The 21,937-nt window shown below is 38.4% G+C and overlaps 2 protein-coding genes across 7 annotated transcripts; one reads left to right on the top strand and one right to left on the bottom strand.

Annotated features, from left to right (window-relative positions):
- The first annotated feature begins 423 nt into the window (after window positions 1-423).
- On the top strand, window positions 424-8,304 carry LOC147385431 (uncharacterized). Of its 5 annotated transcripts, none has more exons than XM_086423359.1 (9): window positions 424-749; window positions 860-933; window positions 2,458-2,612; window positions 2,739-2,890; window positions 3,809-4,267; window positions 4,859-4,932; window positions 5,109-6,861; window positions 6,953-7,157; window positions 7,767-8,304. In XM_086423359.1, the coding sequence occupies exons 5-9, from the start codon at window positions 3,877-3,879 to the stop codon at window positions 8,023-8,025; spliced, it is 2,682 nt and encodes an 893-aa protein (XP_086279485.1). In that variant the 5' UTR covers window positions 424-749; window positions 860-933; window positions 2,458-2,612; window positions 2,739-2,890; window positions 3,809-3,876; the 3' UTR covers window positions 8,026-8,304. The 5 variants fall into 5 exon arrangements, with proteins under 5 accessions (XP_086279485.1, XP_086279482.1, XP_086279483.1 ...); XM_086423356.1 differs by having other exon boundaries at window positions 3,794-4,267; XM_086423357.1 differs by lacking the exon at window positions 2,739-2,890 and having other exon boundaries at window positions 3,794-4,267.
- A 1,518-nt stretch (window positions 8,305-9,822) lies between these two features.
- On the bottom strand, window positions 9,823-21,836 carry LOC147385430 (serine/threonine-protein phosphatase BSL3-like). Of its 2 annotated transcripts, XM_086423354.1 has the most exons (22): window positions 21,684-21,836; window positions 21,000-21,551; window positions 20,487-20,547; window positions 20,244-20,322; window positions 20,047-20,126; window positions 19,860-19,954; window positions 19,638-19,737; window positions 19,410-19,479; window positions 18,407-18,508; window positions 18,169-18,250; window positions 16,590-16,769; window positions 15,461-15,671; window positions 15,111-15,351; window positions 14,841-15,011; window positions 14,215-14,453; window positions 12,445-12,529; window positions 12,232-12,330; window positions 11,912-12,111; window positions 11,736-11,811; window positions 10,864-10,999; window positions 10,638-10,777; window positions 9,823-10,531 (listed from the first exon to the last, which is right to left on the bottom strand). In XM_086423354.1, exons 2-22 carry the CDS (start codon window positions 21,412-21,414, stop codon window positions 10,448-10,450), a joined length of 2,946 nt encoding a protein of 981 aa, XP_086279480.1. In that variant the 5' UTR covers window positions 21,415-21,551; window positions 21,684-21,836; the 3' UTR covers window positions 9,823-10,447. The 2 variants fall into 2 exon arrangements, with proteins under 2 accessions (XP_086279480.1, XP_086279479.1); XM_086423353.1 differs by having other exon boundaries at window positions 21,000-21,751.
- Window positions 21,837-21,937: the final 101 nt, after the last annotated feature.

Here is a 21,937-nt window from a genome sequence, read left to right as displayed (position 1 = left end):
TCCCCATTGCTTCAACGTTCAGAGTAAATTTTTTTCCCTCATCTTCAACTTAGCTATCTAATCTCGTCATCCCTCAAATCCTTATTCTAGAGATTTTGGGTCGACTAAACGAATCTCTTATCCCTTTATTCTATTTTGTTTGAAGTCACATATTGTCCTCTTGGATTAATGACAAGATTGAAGATTGGAAAAAAAAAAACCCCCAAAAGTAGGAAGTTTTTGGTTAGAGATTTCAGAGGAGAGCATTTTGGTCATTTTAGTAATATCTCTCTGATGAAAGACCAAAGCCAAGGGGCATGTTATCAGTTTGAAAACCTAGGGGTATCTGTGGTTTTCTCTAAAACCAATCAAAACTATCAAAATAGAAAAACCTTATCGGAATTCGGAAAACATTTATAATAATAAAAAAACGAGAAAAAAAAAATCCGAAAAAGCAAAGAAATCGTTACATTAATCACGCTCCGCGACGTTGACCGACCCGAGAGCCGAAACGAAACGTTACAATATACAGTTCTCATGCTTCATACATTAGTACATGTACGTTAACTATTAGCAGAAACGATAAACGTTTTAGGGTTTCTACCGTTTTTTTCCGATACACATCTCCTCTTTTTTTTTTTCCATACTCATGAATCGGGCTTTCGTCATCCGAGACGATAAGCGATTTCCTTAATCGACGATTTGATCCTCCGAAACCAATCCCCCCGACATTCTCGAATTCCAGAGTACGTGAGGAAATCGATCTAAATGTACGTTGTTTAAAACTTAATCAAACTGGATCGATCTGTTACAGTTCTCTCTCTGTCTCTCGTTTTGATTTCTTAGCTTTTGTTCTCTGATCGTCTTCCATGGATTTCAGATTCACTGTTCTGACCTGGGATTTGTCGTATCGGTCTCTGCGTTTTGTATCGGAGGAGGATTTTTTTTTTCGTAGTAAGTCCGATCTGATCCTTGTTCTTAATGGATAAACTATAGAGGATTTGAATTGCTATATATGTCTGATTTTAGCAAATAGTCTTCTTTGAATGCTTCAAAAATTTGTTTTTTCTCAGTCTCTGTAGTTTTGTACTGGAAAATTCAGATTCATTTGAAGGGGAAACACTATGACCACATTCAAGATTCCACATTTACTGTTACATGAACTCACACTGTTGGTGTCCTTCACATTACTCTCTATGGGGGGTAGAAAGTAGAATTGTCTTTCTGTTTGTAGGCTTAGTGGGTAATAAATCTGTTAGATATATTAGAAAGGGTGTTTAGTTATTTTGCATTTGAATTATGTAATTGTTGGGAGGAGTCTTGGGATGGGAGTAGACATGCCCTGCAACTGTGCAAGGCCCTCATAACTGTGTTGTAAGTCATAAGTTGTGTTTTGGTTGGTGTGTAAAGCTAATCATTAAAATCTTTCTATGGGACAATGAGGAAAATAGCCGAAAATTTTGTTAAGTGGACTGGCTAAGTTATGTTATGATAAGAAGCTGAGTGGTACTGAAAAAGCTTTAAAAAAATGACTTCGGTCCCACTAAATGGCATTGTACTTCAGAGAGGAAAATTATAGGCTATGGAAATCAGTTATGATATGGCATTGATTATAATGGCTATACTTCGAGAGTCCCTTGAACTCTGTATGGTTGTGGGGTGTGGAAAGTGTTAGTTTTGGCCCGAATCTCAGGTTACTTTGGTGGAGGTATGCAGAACTCAAGTTCGTCATAGAGTGCCACCCCCTGAGTGGTAACAAAGTTCCCCTGTATGGCTTTGCCTCACGACATTTTTTGGCATCCGTACAACTTCTGACGCTATTTTCGATACTAGAAAATACGTTGGAAGCCTTAGGACACTATATATATATATATGGGGAGCGTTCGGATGCCCTAAAGAGAGCCAAACATTGTGCCAAACATTTTTCAAAACAAGGGTTAGAAGTTTCGGAATGGGCTGGTTTTTTGTGAGGATGATCTCTACAATGAAGAGATCATCCTCACCAAAAATCAGCTCATTCCGAAACTTCTAACCCTAGTTTACAAGTTGAAGAATCGTGGCCCGCCCGATTTTTGTAAACCACTTTCAATGGGGTTAGAAGTTTTGGAATGGGCTGATTTTTGGTGAGAATGATCTCCTCATCATAGAGATCATCCTCAGAAAAAATCAGCCCATTCTGAAACTTCTAACCCATACATTGAAAAATGTTTGGCTCACTTTAGGGCCTCTGAACGCCACCCTATATATATATTCTGTTCTCTGGAAAACCTAAAATTGTATTGTTTTCATGACTTCCAATAAGAAACTTTCGTCACCGCCCATGGACGTAGGCAATTTTACCTAAAATTGTATTGTTTTCGTGACTTCCAATAAAATTGTGCTTTGTGTGTGATTTTTATTCTCTTTGCTGCTTCCCTTATTTCAATAGAAAGGCATCTCTAATCTTCGCGCACGCCCTTTTATATCAAATGGTATCAGGTACAAGCTAGGGGAATGTGATACTATCAAGTTTTGGGAAGACCTCCAATGTGGTCATTCTCCTTTATGTTTGGAGACATTCCAATCTACGATCACACTTGTGTACTTAGTCTCCAACATCCACAGATCTCAGTTCCCCGCTTGCTGTCCATAAGGTGTTTATATGTGGGATAATCCATAATTCCCCCTAATCACTTGCTTGTGTCCATAAGATGAAAACTGCTTTTTAGTTGGGAAATGTCAATGACAACTCTAATATGTTCATTTTTCTTACTACACAGTCAGCATCCCTTTCTTCATTTGCACTAAAGCACATATCATACATTGTTGGGGAGCTTGTGGAGGCATAGCCACTTGCAGTTGATATCTATACTTTGAATGCCTCTTGGCAATTTTTGACTTGAACACCTCTTGGCAATTTTTGACTGAAAGGGTAAAATGACCATTAAGGGCAACATATGAAATTCTCTCTTCTGTTTCATAATGATAGCATAACAATGATGGGTATACATAGCAATTTGTTTACATGCCTTTTTTTTCTGTTAGTTTTTTAATACTTGTAGTTATAAACTATCTCTTGTTTGTTTTTTCCTTAGGGTTTTCTTATAATATGAATAAATGTATTATCAACTTATATGTTGATCTATTTTGTTGGGTGTGTAAGAAAACTCAAGGTTAATATTTGGGGTTAATTCTTTTCATTTTTCATCTTTCTTTTTGTATTTTTTGCTTTATTATTATTTTTGGCTTATTCTTGCCCCAACTATTTGGGGTCTGCTACATGAATCCTGCTCCGTTTTTTAATTCTATCTAGGGCCATATCCTCCATTAAACCCCTATGAACTATATATCTTGCATAGTTAATATTTTCTCCTATTGTTTCTTTTATTTGATCGAGTGAAATTGCAACACTTAATTAATAAAGAAAAGAAGGAGATGCAAGGAATTGCTGATGGGGTCCAAATAAATCCATTTTTATTGAAGAAAGATAAGCATTGTTAAAATATGCAAACCGATTTTACCCTTATACTCTCTTTGCAAATGAATAGGCCCTAAGTGCATGTCAGATCTTATTCATAGAGAAGCTGGAGAAGTTGAGAAATATATCTTACTGTACTTAATAGTTGATGCTCATACGTATGCATTTTCTTTTCTTTGGTACATAATATTGACTATAAGGTTCCATTGGAACAATATGTATTTCGGGGTACCTCATCTCCTTTTCTTTTAATTCGTATGTATTTTTGTAAATACTTTCTTGTTTGCAATACCTTAATATTTCATCGTGAACATCCTATGTTTTTACACATCTCTTATTTGTATCTCTTATGTCTAGTTTGTCATTGCACAGCGTATCACATATTCACAGATTACAAAGGTTTGGGTTGCTTGCCCATAGTTGGTATTGTGCGAACTACAATGCCACGTGCTAGAGACATAGGGTGGCAACATGGGAAAATGATTGGGGGACATAGGCACCATGTGCAATGTAATTACTGCCATAGGACCATGATTGGAGGTGTTACTCGCTTCAAAAAACACTTGGCTAGTAAAAGGGGGGAAATTAAGGGATGTGAAGCTGTCCCCAAAGAAGTAAGAGAGCTCATAAAAGCACACTTAGCTGCAGGAAAGACGAGAAGAACGACAGAAAAGAAGCAAAAAAGAGTAGATGCAGAAGCTCTGAATGCACCATCATCTGAAGAGAAGGATACAGAGTCAGATGAGTCAGACCGAGAGATGGCAGCTGCTAGACTGGAGAGTTTGCGGACCTTGCATGAAGCAGAAGTAGCCCGCCAACAAATGACTAATGGTTTACTATCTTCTTTATTCTCATAATTATTTTATAAACTTCTGTTGTCAAAACCTAATTTATCTCTAGAAAGTCTAATGTCAGTTCTTATGTTATAGTTTGTTACATAATGCAAGACTCTACAGTTGACAAACTTGCATTATGTTGTATAGAAATCACTAGTGTAAAGCACAAGGACACCTGTATGTTATATGTTTTAAGTTTTTAATGAAGGATCCTTTTGATTTTTGGGAACTTCACCCCAGAAAATGATTTTTCTGCCAACAGCCTCATTTAGTTGAGTTTGTTTTGGCATTTTCTTGGGAAAATCAATTTCTGATGGAAGTCGCTTTCCCCACCTACATGGGTGATTGTTTCTATACCACTGGGCAAAGCATTTTCCTGCAGGGTGAGAAAAAAATCCCCTGGGAAATTTGTTCCTCCTTGCTATCAACAGTCTATCTAATATCTGGCATATGTTCTTCCAAGAGGATGGTTTTTTGAATCATTGAAGAAAATTTTCTTTGTATCCCTCCTAGAATATGTGGATTTTTCTCTTTAAATATTTGGCTTACTTACCTTATTTGTTCGTGGTTATGACTTAAAAATCAGACCATCAACAACTCATGGTGGGGACTCGGGAGTTCTTTGATGCCTTCTCAACTGTTCAATGCAGGAATGAGCGAGTAATAATTGTTTTGCATTTGTCTTTATGTTCTTGTTTGCATGTTTCCATAAAGTCACCAACTTCAATTCTCAAGTGCTCATATATCATTTCATCTTTTTCGTCGTATGCTTCTAAGGCAATGATATACTTTCTGTTACATCTGTCTCTTCTCTTTCAATTTATGTTCTGTCGAAGGGTTCGGCACCTCCCAGAGCCACTGATCTTGGTTGGGTCCATGGAATGATGGTAAATGGGGATCGACAAAAGATTAAGTGCAGATATTGTCATAAAGTGATCCTTGGGGGTGGAATTTCCAGACTGAAGCAACATTTAGCTGGGGAAAGGGGAAATATAGCCCCGTGTGAGAAAGTACCTGAAGATGTTAAAGCACAAATGCAACAACATTTAGGTTTCAAAGTTTTGGAAAGGCTAAAGAAGCAGAAAGAATCAGAAACTATAAAGAATCCCTTGAACTCCATCTTGCACGGCAAGGAAGAAGGACAAAGCGATGATGTGCAAAGGATCCCTAAGGCAATGTCCACACGAACCAATACTGGTAGAAGAAGGGTAAAAGAGGGGGATGGACAAACACCTCGCAAAAGAAAGAGACACAAGAAGCAACTCATTCCAACTGCGACACCTGTTACTCAAGCCCCTCCACACTTACCTTTCGCTTCCCAAGAAAGCCTGGACCAAGCAGATATGGCTGTCGCAAAGTTCATGTATGATGCTGGCATACCATTCAGCGCAGCAAATTCATTGCATTTCCAACTGATGGCTGATGCTATTGCAGCAGTGGGCCCTGGGTATAAAATGCCCTCGTATCATTCTTTGAGGGGAAAGTTGTTGAACAAAAGTGTTAAAGAAGCAGGAGAACTATGTCAAGAACTCAGAAAGTCATGGGACATGACTGGGTGCTCAGTAATGGCTGATAGGTGGACAGACATTACAGGTCGTATAACTATAAACTTTTTGGTGTATTCTTCCAAGGGTACTCTGTTCCTTAAATCTGTCGATGCATCAGAGATGTCAAAATCTTCCGAGGCACTTTTTGTTCTATTTGACACTATCGTTCAAGAGGTGGGACCCAATAATATTGTACATTTCATGACAGACACTACTCCCAACTATAAAGCTGCAGGAAAAATGTTAATGGGAAAATACAAGACCTTTTTCTGGAGCGCCTGTGCTGCACATTGTATTGATTTAATGCTCGAGGAATTAGGAAAATTGGATGACGTGAAAGAGGTGTTAATAAAAGCCAAAAGAATATGTCAATTCATATATAACCATGCTTGGGTCCTCAATTTAATGAGGAAGAAAACAGGTGGAAGAGATATTGTTAGGCCAGCCATTACAAGGTTTACAACTAACTTCCTAACATTGCAAAGCATCATATCGTTGAAGGACCCTCTCCATCAGATGTTCACTAGTACCACGTGGATGCAATCTGTTTTCTCTAAACAAAGGGCAGGGCTTGAGGTGTCAGATATCGTGGTGGATCCTCAATTTTGGTCATTGTGTGGGAAAGTTTTGAAGGTCACAAAGCCTCTTATTACTGTTTTACACCTTTCTGATAGTGACGACAGGCCTTCTATGGGGTATATATACGATGCAATGGAAAAGGCGAAGAAGAGCATCATTGTGGCATTCAACAATAAGGAAGCTGACTACTTTCCATACTTGAAGGTGATTGATCATATCTGGGAAGAAGAACTTCATAGCCCACTCCATTCAGCTGCATACTATCTTAACCCGTCCATATTTTACAACCCTAACTTCTCCACTAACAAGGTGATCCAAAAGGGCTTACTTGATTGTATTGAAACCCTAGAACCTAATTTAACTGCCCAGGATATGATAACAAGACACATAACTTTCTATGAGGATGCTGCAGGGGATTTCAGTCGACCCGTGGCACTGCGGGGTCGTGAATCATTGGCTCCGGGTAAGCATCCATTTGATTTGGTGCTTCCAAGTATGAATTCTTACTGTATGTGATGTCAGTCATTAGTGTGCCTTTTTTTCTTTTTGTGTAGCTACGTGGTGGTCCTTGTATGCAGCAGACTATCCAGATCTGCAAAACTTTGCTGTTAGGATTTTAAGTCAGACATGCAGTGGTACCCGCTGTGAGAAAGATTGGAGCATGTTTGAGCGAACCCATTTGAATAAAAGGAATCGGTTGGAGCATGATAAGTTGAATGATCTCATCTTCGTCCACTATAATCTACGCCTTCAAGATAGGTAATTTTGACTCCCCTTTGTATTTTCCCTATAGGACTACTCATCACGGCGTGAGAATGGGAACAAGCAGTGCTCCCCGCCTCCACCATGCATTTGGCTCATATCAATGGGTCACGCCAATATCTTGACATTAGATTATCCTAACCATCTCGCTTTATCAAATTCATTTAAACTGCAAAAAAAATGGCAAACAGTGCCCTGGTGAGTAGGGTTGTCAATGTACCCTGTACCAGAACCAGTTTCATGCAACGGTACTGGTTGTAGTCGGGTACCATTGACACCTACCAATGAGACCCATTGTGCCAATCCCTCAGTTCTGGTTGCAGTCAGGTACCCACCTGTTGTATTAAAAGATAAAAAAGAAAATAGGAATAATGCTTTCTCAAAAGGAACTTGACATCCTTGGCACTACCCACACACACACACAGATAACTTAATTCAGTTCTGGTACTGAAGTAAGTAGACTAGAACCAGAATGATCAGTTCTGGTTTTAGTCGGGTACACACACACACACACACACAAAGACGTCATTTCTAGGTCTTTCAGTTGTGGTATTGAAATCACTGTAGGAAGTGTAGAACTGAATTTTTCTCTGAAAATGTTTTAAGGCAATCAGCAGTAAGCAAGGCCCTGACAAAAGGAATGGATGACCCAATATGCTTGGAGGGAATGAACATCATCGTAGGAGATTGGATTGAGGATCCCGGAGCTCCTGAGGGTGAGGTTCTTGGTTGGATAGATGTAACAGCACCACCCAGTGATGCTGTATCCATGTGCAACAAGGTGATGAAGGTTGATGATTCTAATTATAGTGCAGACGAATGCGGCAGCGAGGACACCAGCAGTTACAATGGAAATGTTGATTGATCAGTGAGGCTTTGATTGTTGGGTTGAGTGCAACAAATTGGTTTGTTTCTTCTTTTTTTCCCCATAACAAACTTAAAAGTATATGCATCCATAGTTACTGGAATTGTGTTATGATCCTTGTCTGTGTGTCTGTAAATAGCTTGGATTAGTGCCAGTCATAGCTGTCTGTGTGATAAACGAAAATTTCTTGAGAGGAATATTGTAACCTAATACTTATCGAAAGAACGAAAGAAAAATAAATAAATAAACCTCTATAATGAAGATGGCCCTTCTAGTAAACTAGTGTCAGCGATGTTCTTTTCTTAAAAATACCCCTAGTATTTGCTTATTCAAATGCTTTTTTTTTTCTCTTCTTCTGATAGGCATATGCATGTTTGAACAATTTTTGAATGATTACATTTAGAAAATTGAAAAAAAAAAAAAAACCGATAAGTTTGTTAGTAAAATTCCTCTTAGCACTTTATTTGTTTTGTGCAATATGTATTTTCCAAGGGTCCTTGTGCTACACGGACAAGGGTTAGCACATGGAAGCATAAACGTCTCACAGCTATTCCAGCACTGGCCAATTAACGGATGTAGCTCAATCCATGGTTTCAAAACTCGGTTTGACATCTTGTCAATCAATTTAATTTGGTATATAATGAATGATTTACATACATTTAAATTAAAATAATTATAATTTTTTAATAAAATATGATAGATTAGAAAATGTTTAATTATAAAATCACGTTTTAGTTAATATAATAAAATCTATAAATTCTAAAAACAAAAATGATTTTAATCAAAATCTACACAATCCCAGTTGATGTGGCCGAAATTTTCAAAATATCGTCCAAGATATCTCACGAGATGGATTTGTGGGAATCATCTTCATATTTCAATCTTCTGCTCTTCTATTTCGTAAATTACTGGGTTTATTTTAAACAGAGATGCACCCAATGGTCCATGTGGGTCTTCTCTAATATTAAACATGGTATCAAGTCCATTTATTGAAGAAGCAGATTACTTGAAGAGTCAATTATTCTTTTTTCTATTTTACTGAGGAACTTGATAAAGGAACAAGAGGTTGAGGGAATGGTATTTCTGTCATTTTCTCAGGGTAGAAGACCATGGTCAACAGGGGAATTTCATCAGTTTGGAAGCGTGTATTATATACCAAAGCCATATTTCTCACTCATTCATCTACTATTGGCAAAAACCCATTTTTAGCCCCTCCCTCAACTTCAAATTAATATTTTTGAAGATTCTACACCCCCACCATGCATCATCATCATCATCATCATCCCAACCCCTATCTTATTTATTTAATTTTTATGTTTTTTTGAAATAAGATAACCAAATCCTGTTCTTCCATTCAATCCGGTAGTCTCATCTTCTGTTAGTGAAAGTTTGTTCTTATTTGTTTACATTTTCTCAATCCATGATTTCAATCCCCCTGACTTACGTACAATATAAAAGATGCATTTCAAATTAACAATCATGGTGAAAAAAAAATAAAAGGATGAATAACATACCACCATTAAGTGTTTTATCTCATGATCTTGCCCAAACCATGGTTTAAAACTCATTTTGACATATTGTCCAAGAATGAGACCAAGTCGTCTCGGACGAGATATCCGATTAATTTGAGTCGAATCGGACAAGATTTAAAAAAAGAAAGCCTTGGAATTAGAACAAACCATGGCCTAAACTGAGAGATCATGTGATAGGCCCAACTTAAGTATTTCTCTCCCCCTCCCCTTTCTTTCATAATGCGGGTTAAAAAGAGGGACAATTTTAAGAAAGAAAGAAAATACGGACCTTGAACTATCCTCGTAATTTTTTTTTATTTCTCAAACTGCATGGAAAAAAAATGGATCTTCTCTTCACACAAAAGTTACATAGACAAGCAGCACAAGGGGAAATTACAAGGCGCTGTGGTGCAACGGCAACGCCTCTATGATACATGACACGACAACATAAACTTAATATCTCACCACATATTGAGACATGTTCTCTTGCGAAAAAAAATACTAAAAAGTGGAGGGAAAAAGAATTATAACTAACGTGACAAATACCCATTACGCTACCAGCCTACCACTCCAATTATCAAACAAAACTATAAAAAATTTACCTGCTTGTGGCTCAATATACAAGAGAGAACTTTTGGAGGACCTCACATTGCTGTCTTCGTATTTTCCTTAAACAGTAGTAGTCAACTAACCCCACCACCAGTAACCTCCGGACAATAATCACTGCTTTATTACCTCCTGTCCTGCACAACCCTTTTGTGTCATGAGAATCGAGGGTTCTGGTGAAAACCTTCAAACTTGACTTAGGGATATTGATGCATGTTCAAGAATTCCTTTACAAGCCTGATGCTTTGTCTAAGACAAGCTGGGGTAAGGCCTTTGAAAGAATATCGAACTTCTGAAAATAGATCTTATACCCAGGCAAGAGAACCCCGGTCATTCGTAACTTGGGGACGGCCTCTCGTTGGTGTTGGTGGTCTGTTAGCATTAAGTTCCTGGTATCACACAAAACCAGTGACCAGATCAAGCCCATAAGAAAATGCACGGTTATAAAATGCAATCTTGTACAAAAGGAAAGATTTAACGAGAGCACGGCAGAACCTGCATCCATGTATCTTCTATATGGCGCTCTGGTGATGTTTCTGGTGATATAATTGCTGGTGGTAAAGGATGAATGAGTTTCGGAACAACCACGAGGTCTCTTCCCAAAACTAAGATCGCCCCTGCATTATTTGCAGTACCTGTAAAAAGACGCAAAGAACCTAATTAGATGGCTGAATCAGTTAATTAGGTTTCAAAGAGGTGCGGACCTCACTGTCCAACGTACCGCAGTAATTGGTGGCTGAGAAAAGAGTAATCAAATGACCCTGGGCAAAACGCTCAAAACCATCCATCACACACTCATGCGCACGTACAATCAACTGGAGGTCATTGTTGTTACAGAACTCCATGACACGATCAGGCTGCAATACCATATGATTTAAACAAGACCAATGCATCTCAAAATGATGTAGAAATTTCAAAAAAAAAAAATTTGAAATTGGATCAAGGCCTTCTTGATGATGATGAAACATGATCGAAAGTGCAAGCAGAATGGCTCTTCCACACGGTAAAAATCATATGCATAATAATAAATTCAAGTTGGCATGAGAGAAGTTCAGACTTCCCAACAAAGACAATAAGAGAAAAATCAGGGAAGAAGTCCGAAGGAAAAAAGAATATCCTGTTATGGCAAAGATCCCACCTGACATCCAGAATATCCCTCACTGGATGGGCAACACCATCAGCCTATATATACTTATGCCAACCACTTAATTGAGACAACCAATCCCATTAGACAGACAACTAATATAATTCTACTTGACATATCTATATCAAATATATCAAATGATACTAATGATACAAAATCCTGATCAAGCAACCATTAAACATTGGAACACCTCTAGAAAAGCCACTGAGGCCTCCTCAACAGATGGACAAACACAGGCACAATCTTCCAAGAAGAGGGAACCATAACCCCAACACAGAAGGGATAGTGTCTTATTTTTAACAATATCAGTATCATTTTTCACAAGTCAGCTCATCAATCAATTCTTTATTAATATTCAAAATAAACAGCTCTTAAAGAATTTGAGCTTTCAAAACCAAACCAACCAGATCGCAAGCTACCAAAGAAATAGGTAAGCAAGATGGACTTACCCCAAAAGTGACTAAACCCGGACCTCTAGCATTTGGGCGTAATCCTTCAACACTGTCATTTTCTGTTGGGTCAGACCTATAAATAGAAACTAGCCAATAAGAATGACAATCAATCAAATATGAAGCATGAATTTCATTGCAGGAGAAAAAAGGGAACACTTAGGAAATACACTGACCATAATAAATCCATAAGAATAACAGAGCCTGCTTCCATCGTAATCGGGCGTTGAAGGCTCTTTATCTGTTCCACATGATTTATTGATCGACCAATGCCACCATGCATGCAGATAATTTTATTTTCAATTAGGGCTGCCAGAGGAAGCCAATTAAACAACCGGTTTATGCGATGCCAAACCCAGATTCCATCCCTCTCACCCTGTCAGTACGTAGGTAAAGTATTGATAAAAAAAAAGTACATAGGTAAAGTTAATGGCTGCAACAAACTAATAGAGGAAAAAAACAGAAAACATAATGCAAGTATATAAATAATAAATACCATGCGCTCAATGCACTCAATCCGGAAGCCAAACAGAGCATTTATATCTGCTGCCTCATGGTTCCCACGAATTAAATGTACATTGTGAGGATATTCAACCTTGATCACCAAATGAAAATGGAGAAAAATCTTAGCAGACCTTGATTCAATGCAAATGCAATCAAATAGTAGGAAGAGTAAAGATATGAATTAGCATGCACGTTCATGCAATACCTTCAAAGCAAACAGCAGAGTAATAGTTTCCAAGCTGTGTTGGCCCCGATCAACATAATCTCCTAAGAAGAGATAGTCGATATAACTGGAAATCAAATGCACAAAACGACATGGATGAAAAATCTGTGAAAGAATTGGTATAACTAACTGTAGCATAAAAACAAAATCAAAGACAAATATTTGAACCATTACCCAACAAATTGTCATCTTAAATTTACTAGATTAACATAAAAATACCATCTACAATAATGCTAGGTGATATATGAATATGTGAGGCACACACATTCAATTTGGTATTGAATATGTCAGGTTATGGAACCTATGTATGATGTCAAAAGCCGTACATGTTGGAACACTGCCCCGATGCTACACTAACTGGCCATAATAATCAAGCTTTCCTCTCCAATGAAGTGGTGGATTTACTCTTAATGCCCTTCATTGTGTCCCTCATGCCTTAATGTTGTGTATGGCTCTATGTAGAAATGAATGGTGAGAAAAGAATATCACCGAACCATAATAATCAAGCTTTCTGCTCTAATGAAGTGGTGGATTTAATATTCTTCATTGCGCCCCTCATGCCTTAATGTTGTATATGGCTCTATGTAGAAATGAATGGTGAGAAAAGAATATTGCTGATCACCCCAATTAGCCGAGAAAACCCTTGGATGGTTATGGTGTTGACTTCAACGATGATGATGACGAGAAATGCATCGAGTTGTCATTCGACCTTTCATAGACGCCCACAAAAATAGTAACTGAGAGTTAGCAGCCAATCTGCATTGACACTAGGTTGAGACCTGAAGATCTTGGAATTATGTGTAATATTGACTTGGAAAAAGCCTATGATCATGTGAAATGGGATTTCTTAAAGAGTATTTGTTTGAGAAGAATAGACTTCAGAGGGGGGTGAATTTCTTGGATCATGCTACGTGTCTTCTGCCTCTTTTTGTTTTTAATTAGGCAATGGTAATCTTGTTGAGTACTTATCAAAAAAAAAAAAAATGGTAATCTTGTTGAGTGCTTCAAGAGCTTTACAAGCTCAAGTAAGGAGATCCTTCTCCCTTCCTATTTAATATTGTGGTTGAGGATTTTGGGAGAATGATAGGGAAAGCAATGACTAAGGGAGCGTTGAGAGGTTTCATTCTTAAGGAGGGAGGTCTCATAGTGTCACACCTGCAATTTCTCGAAAACACGCTAGTTTTTCTTGAGGCCTCTTTGATCAGATCAGATTTGTTTAGTGGCCTCCTCTGTAGTTTTTAGGCAGTTTCTGGTTGTCCATTAATCTCCTGAAGAGTACTACTAAGCTTAATCTCCTAACAGCCAGTATGAGTTGTCAAGTTGCCTCATCTCCCTATTTGGGTCTTCCTCTAGGAGCACCTTACTGTGCCTCAAACTGGGATCCTTCGATCAAGAGGGAGGGGAGATGACTTGGTATTTCGAAGTGTAGATGCCATTCAAAAGGGGGGAAATGACTCTAACTAAGAGTACCATGGCAAGTATTCTAGTTTACTTCCAATCTTTGTTTTCCATACCTAGAAATGTGAAGATGCACTTAAACAGATTGATTCGAGACTTTCTTCGAAATGACGAGGGTAGGCATAAAATTCATTTAGTGAACTGGAATCTGGTCAGCTCCCCTAAAGATGCATGAAGAGCTACTATTTTAATATATGCCAGTGGTGACATACAATGAAAACTGAAACACACGTAGAATATCTGATTTAAGATTGTGTGTGACATGCACAGGAGATGCATTAAGAAAAGGCTTACGCTATGTCTCCTGCAGTTGATGGAGATCCATATTCATCAAAGAGGCGCATGAGATCCCCGAATTGCCCATGCAAATCACCAAATATCTTGACAGGAGCCTTAATCTGTAGAACAGTCGGCTCACTTGAAAATATATGTTCAGTGCTATCACAAAGATCCGCTATTTCATTGCAGTCTAAGAAAAATTGCCTGTGGACAGGAGGCTTCCAACCACGTGGCTTTAGAAGATGAGCTATTACCTGAAAATTGACAGGGATGACACGATGCTTGGGGCATTAAAAACAACAGTACATAATCAAGCTATTTAATAGCAATACAATAAATCCTATTATTAGCAATTTAGCATTTTTTTTTTTAAAAGGCAGAGATGGACCTACGAAAATATTAGCAACTTAGCTTCAAAATTCTCAACCAACGTTCTTGGCACTACATTAAAAGGGAAAAATAGAAGAGAAATGGATCATCATGATCACGTAGAACACTTGTGATATCAGTATCTTGAGTCCATTTGGAAGCTCTGTTTAAAAGCCTTGTGGGAACTACAATTTCAACCAGAATATAGAATCGTGTTTCCCGCCATGTAGGCAGATTATAATGCTCAATTACATTTGAAAAGTTCTCAATACCTTCTTAGGCACACTATTGATGGAAATTTGCCGATCTAATAGCCTCCTAGCAGCAGTTGCACTCTCCGGAGTACCATAGCTAACCCGTCTGCCCTCATTTTCAAACTGATCAATTGGAAGCTGTCTGACCATACCACCAAAAACTCCCCCAGTCTCTGCAGCTATGACAACCTGTGCCAATGTAAACAGATGTGTTTCCATGTTAGTTCAGTCAAACAGAACTTAATGAAACAGAAAATTTAAAGACACTGATGGAATCCTAATACTGACAGCTCTGTGATGCAGCCGTACACCAGGTGGAGGGATGTTATTTGATACATTATCAGGAATTTTATTTAAACTAGTGTTCTGGTTCCCACTTGGGCTGGCCTCTGCCCCACGGTCCCTGTCTGGTGATTGTTCAACTTCTCCATTAATTTGTCGGGCTTTGGCTGCAGCTAATGTGGCACTAATAGCCTCAGCTTCTGCTGCTGATGCTTCAACCAAGTACTCTACGCCTTTGCTCAATCTCCTGCAGCATGAGTTATTCTAATTTCTAAGTACCTCTATCCCAAAACTAGGAAACAAAGTACCATTTAACTGCATATAGTGCACATGAGTAGATGTATATGGTATCTTACCTAGGTCCCTGAAGCATGGCATTTTCCGTGCTTGTATCAGTAAGCATATCTCCATTTATAGGAGGTGCAACAGGGCTTCCCAGCACAACTGCCCCATCAACAAATCCATACCTTCCAGGTTGTACATTGGATGCGGCAGCAAGTGAAGCTGCACTTGTAGTTTCAGAAGCAGCCAGATCTTCAGCAACCAGAAGGTCATCTAGCAACACCCCTGTAACAAAAATACCAGTTCAAATAAATATGATGCTTCACCCCAAAACACAGACGCAATCCATAAGCATAAGCACACAGACATGTGAAGCTGCACAAAAATATGCTACTTCACCCCAAACATAAAGATGCAATTCATAACTGTCTTAAGATTCTACACTACAGTGTGATGCACATTAGAAGGGATGTTTCACATATTCCTCGGTGCTACAGCTGTACATTGTGAATTTTTGGACAGTAGCATATTCCTGATGCCCCAAACTATGTTACTTGATTCGTGGAGTCGCTTGGTTCGAATTCAGGTTCACAGTTCGCCAGTCAAGAATGAACCCAGTTCGCGAAGGTAGACAGAGATGAGGGCATTTGAAGGTGGAAGTGATGACTAGAGTTAAAAAGATGGTAGATTTTGGGAAGAAAAAATCCAAATCTTTTATTTACAGATTGAAGATGAGGGTATTTGGTCAATTTTCATCAGTCTATTAATATAGACTAAGGTCAAACGGGTATGCTATCAGTTTGAAACATTAGCGGGATATCTCAAATATTATTAATATGTGGAGGAGATATAAAAAATTAGGGTAAAATGATGAAGTTCACTTGGTTCGCAGTTTCGGTTCAAACTGGCTCACAGTTGGTACTTAAGAGCGAATTGGGTAACCCTGGCCCCGAATACGCATTCCAGTAGACAACCTCACAAAACCCTATATCCTCTATTTCTCTTAACCAGTGCTTTATTGATGGTAACAAAGGTAATAATGTCTTTCTAAATTACGTCATAACTAGACAGAACATGAGACAATTATTGGCTATAATAGAAAACAATGCATAACATCCACAATAGTTGGCAGCTTTTCATCCTAAACATTGCACCAAAGGATGCACCCAGATGAGTGGTTACAAAATCTCTTTCACGTCTTACCACCACGTAGTCCACCATAAATAAATATTAAATCCCCAATGGCAGCAGCTGCATGTCTACAGCGCCTCGTCAATTCAACTGCAGCGTCTCCGCCGGCTGCATCAGCACTATATCTGCCAATCCTAGGGCTTGTCACAACAGATTTTGTATCACACCAAACTCCTGCTGCAGTATCCAACACTAAACAGAGACAAGAAGGCATTTGTAAAACTTCTGCATGAAGAATCATCAATTTGAATAACTGATAAAACAAAATCATCAATTGGAATGCACACAACTTTACCATTTCTTCGACAAATGCAAGATATAGTATGGCTTTACAGACAATGGGATATCTGCTTCTATTTTACGATAAAAATGGAAGAATTAAAAAAGAATAAATAAATAGGTTATTTGAGTTAACAACTAGACAATTTCTGTATGTAGGGAAGATGTTCCTAATAAACAATATCATCTGCTATAAAATTGCCAAGGAACTCACAATGTCATTCACTGTCCACTAATGAACTTATCCATTCTCACTTACTCACTTCTTGATTAGATTAGACCAAAAAATAAAGGCATAGAACACAAATTATTCTGATAGTTGAATTTTGTTTTTATCTTTTTAATTCAATTCAGTACCGTTGTACTACCATAAAGATATATAATGGATTGCATAGTGGCATCAAATCATTGAAAAATAATCCTATAAATCCTTTCGCATTTTTTCATGTATGCATATGCCACACAGTTGTATGATATCCATGAAATTTCACTACTACACTAGGCAACCCACTCCTAGATACCAGGATAGGTTCACCATCCTAGAGTATGCAGACTTGCGAAAAAAATTCCACCACAGGAAGTGGGGGGCATTATTATGGTAGTTTTCTTATCCTACTACCATCTATCAGGGTAATAATCTCATCTGAGACAGAGGAGGCATCATGGCAATGTTGTGATTTTCCCAGCCATAGCTGTTCCCCAACTCATAAATAAATTTTACAATAAATCAATCATCCCATTTCAAACTCACTCCTGAAAAAGTTGACTCCTGAGACAGTCTCAAAAACTTTCTATATGATAAAAAATTGTATGATTGGCTCATATGCTAAGGTCACACATTAGGGTTGGTCAAACAGAAATGATATAGTTTTTTTTTGCCATATTTACTCAATTCTTGGCAGGAGGATGCCCGGATGCAATTGACAGTGTGCGATTCTAAGAAAGGTCATCAATTATCAAATCTTAGAATGCTAAAAAAATAAGACTAGAACCTTTTTTTCATATTTCTTCCCAGATCATGCTTGTAATTATACTTATCTAGCCTTATAACCAGTTGGTAAGGTATATAAGCGTCACTAAGAATAATGTTCAACCATTAAACAGAAGAATGATTGCTACATCTTCTGTAATACTCCATAACGGGAAGAGCTGAATGATGTTAAAATATGACAGGAGGTTGAAGGTCTAAAGTTAGAACCCAAAGCAAGAGAATATTCCAAAAGATGGTAGCTAGCTTAACATATTGGTCAAGAGCCTCTATTTTTAAAAAGATCCAATACTCTCAATAATTTTAAGAAACAGAAAAAACTACCTGCAATACTCGAAGAGTCTTCTACCATGCGACCACCACCAAGTGCTCCTCCAGACACATGGAGCCGTGCATTGACAAAAACCTAGAAGAGGCAAGATGTAAATTGATTATTATTATTATTTATTTATTTATTGATAAGTAAGATATAAATTGATTGATGATCCAAAGACAGATAGAATGCAATAAACATAAGAAATCGGGGGGGTGGGGGGTGGGGGGGAAGAAAATTGAAACGTACAGCTGCATGTTGATATCTAGGAGAAGGCGAGACACCAGGAGCAATTGCCCATTCCCAACGACCATCCCTGTGTTTTGCAAGACCATATGCACTTGCCAACGGCTACGGGAAGAACGAATAAAAAAAGGGTTAGATGATTTTAGTCACCATAGAAAGATGCTGATAGAAAACAGTACAAGATGCAAAAAAACTATTGTACCACTGATACGCACGAAGAGATGATTAAATAGAAATGCTGCATTTGAAACATCACATAAGCATACTAGCTTTCAGTACAACATTCATCATCCACAAATCACATTGCATTCATCATATGCCTGTTCAAATGCTCACCTCATACAGAGTAGAAACTTCCTAAGCATCTCAATTCTTCCCCAAATTAATAATTAATAATCAATGTCACAAGCATTTTCCCAAAATCAAGGCATTCAAGCTTGATTGGACGTAAAAAAAAAAGGCCTTAAGTGGTGTGCATATTGCATGAGAGAAACTCCCGTGCATTCAAAGGGAATGAGATAGCATTATTAGCATTTTGAGTTTTCAATTTTTTTGGTACAGTCTATTTGTATAGTTCAAAGGCTTTTTCTTTGAAGATTTTCTATTTCAGTGGGATTTAGTTTGTTCGCCTAGGGCTAACTTTGTGTAGTGTTGTGATTTTTCTCTTTTCTTTTAATTAATAAAATGCCTATTATACTCTCTTTTAAAAAAGGCTAACCCTACATACTTATTAAGAAAAAGTTGTCCCTATATAATTACATCCATGAAAGATTACCATGTTATTGTTGTTCAGAGTATAGTTTTCTTCAAAATCCATGGAAGATTAGTTTGCTCCACATGTATCACCAAATGCAATGTCTGCAAATTGATATAGTATGTAAACAAACTAGTGCAGTGCATTTAAGGCCCAAAAGTCTTTAAGAAGTTAATCCAATATATAAATGAAAATTATACTATTTAGGCATCCACTAAACTACACATTGTTCAAAGGAAGATTTTAGCTCACCACACTGTTTGCATCCCTCCCTCCACAGAGCAGAAGAAGGCCATCAGAACGCGCACTTGCAGTTGCATACCTACCCAAGAATACAAGGGAGAAGTGAATTCAAAGTGAAACAGAGATTATTCAATTTTGACAAAACATTTGCATAAGGAAATCAAGAATAAATCAGAAATCAGCTAAATGGAGGTAACATAATGATGGGAAAGCAAGACAATGAGGTGGAAAACTCACATGCATGGAGGAGGACCTTCACCTTCTGGCTCCAACTTCCGCCATTCATAAGGTTTGGCAGCTGTGTCTAGGGCCCATACATCAGCTAATGGCCGCTTTCCTGGGAAAAATATACAACAAAATTTTACCAACACCATATCTAAAGAAAACCTTAAAACACAGCATCCACTTAATGTATACAAGATGGAAAATGCCTCGTACACAAAAGATGGAGTCGATTACCATCATTTCCACCAATTGCCAAAAGAAACCTTTGCCCAACAAGAGCCATCACGTGTCCATAACGTGGCCCTGGACCAGGTCCTTGGACAACAACCCTACAAAAACCAACAAGTTATTTAGCCCATAAAGAATACTGAAACTTAACAAAATGTGTAAGCAATTTCTTAGCTGGGTGCCAACTGCCAACCTGTGCCATCGTGGTCGTTGTTGTGTGAGGTCAAGAACATGTAAATCCTCGGGAGATAAACCAGCTGGGCCAATTCCACCCTGAGATGTGAATCAAGAAAAAATGGACTAGACTCCAATGAATACTTACTTTCAAAAAACATAATTGAAACGTGAATTAGAAACCCATATCGGAATATTGTTAATCCCCATGCTAACCTGAATAACAACCATTGTACCCACAGCCGTCGCCACATGTGCTGCCCTTGGAGAGGGTTGCTCTCCTGATGGAGTAATCCTGTAATGAAGTTCATTAAAAGGCACACATCCACACTAAAATCATTCTAGTAGGGAAAACCAAGCAATCACTAAACAAATAGCACCTAATTTATCTGTGCAAGAACATGAACTTAAGAACAGTTACAGACTAGAAAGATAAATAACCATTGTTTATAAGCTTACCTAGACCATTTATTCGACAACACATCATAAGAGTGGACGTCGGCAGTAGCACCTGCTAATCCTGCAATTCCACAATTGTAACAATCATAAGTGGTTCAACATCAGCTGTCACTAAGCCTACAAGTTTCCTTTTTGTAGAATAGCCCCTTTATGTTTCCTTCTTTCTGTTTTTTCTCTGTTTCTTTCAAAGAAATTTTTGTTTTTTTCGATGGGTAAGCTGGACTCCAACTGTGACCTCAAAATTGCTTTGCCACGTGTCAAACCAACTGAGCTATGGGTCTAAGTCTCACAGAAGTGATTGTTTGTAGAATGAAAATTGAAGGATGCGTAGATTTCAATAGAATTCAATCCATGTCCGTACATGTTTCAATTGGTAAGTCCTAAAATTACTTCAATTTCAACAAAATTAGGGATTTTGTTTACATCATGCTGAAAACAATAGCAGGAAAACCAAAATTGGATTGAATAATAAACAATTAAGATAACAAACAGCGCGATTGAAGAAAAACATACGAATGCCAGCACTGCCAGCTGGTGAAGGTGGCCCAGAAGCCGCAGAATTCCCCTCAAGTGCAGTGGCACCACCGAACAATATAAGCCGAGGCCCGATGTATCCTGAGGTCCCCTCCTCTCCGATGGCCCCCACCGCGGTTAAAGTGTGACCACACCTAGGCCCCGGCCCATCGTCTTTCTTCTCGATTACAGCGTTAACGACAGAGTACGTTGGAGCCGGCCTTGGTCCAGCAACCGAAGCTGGCTGCGCCTGAGGCGGTGATGGAGAAGGCTCGGACGCTTCAGATTGGTCAGTCCCACCGAGCTGATCGCTGCGATTATCGATAGACGACATCGGTGTGGCAGCCAAGGAATGATTATGATTCTGCTCCGGATCCTGATTGGTCTGCGACAAAATCATCGAATCAACATCCATCGTTCCTTTGTATTTGATGATTCCTTCTCTGGAAAATCAAGATTGGAGAAGCGATTCTGAAGGATTAGCATTTCTTCGGTGCTCCATCAAACATCGAATCACCGAAGAAATCAAATCCAACGCTTCTGCTTCCCTTGCTGTCACGGATTCATCCAAAACGAAGAAGAAAAATCAAAATCAAGTAATCTTCAACTAAGGCGGAACGAAAAACCTCTCGCAAGGATCACAGAAAAAATTAGGGAAAAAAAAAATTGAAAATTTATACTCACTCGCAAACACACTCACACGAAGCTGTCGAGAAATAATGATAATAAAACGGGGAGATAATAGCGAGGAACATAAGACACCAAAGAGAAATGTCGATCTATTTTCGCAAAACTTTGTTTGCAGCGTTTTCTCTACTCCGGGTGTTTGGCAAGTTCCCAACTCCAATATCCGCTTTTCGACACGTGGCGATGTCACTAAGACCCATGAAAACGAAGCTCCATTCGTGAAACAATCTGGAGTTGGTTAACGTTATAAA

The sequence above is a fragment of the Akebia trifoliata genome, chromosome 14 (assembly GCF_017979445.1).
Source record: "Akebia trifoliata isolate Shusen 1 chromosome 14, ASM1797944v1, whole genome shotgun sequence".
Classification (NCBI taxonomy): Eukaryota; Viridiplantae; Streptophyta; class Magnoliopsida; order Ranunculales; family Lardizabalaceae; genus Akebia; species Akebia trifoliata.
This window is presented reverse-complemented; position numbering and strand designations above follow the sequence as displayed.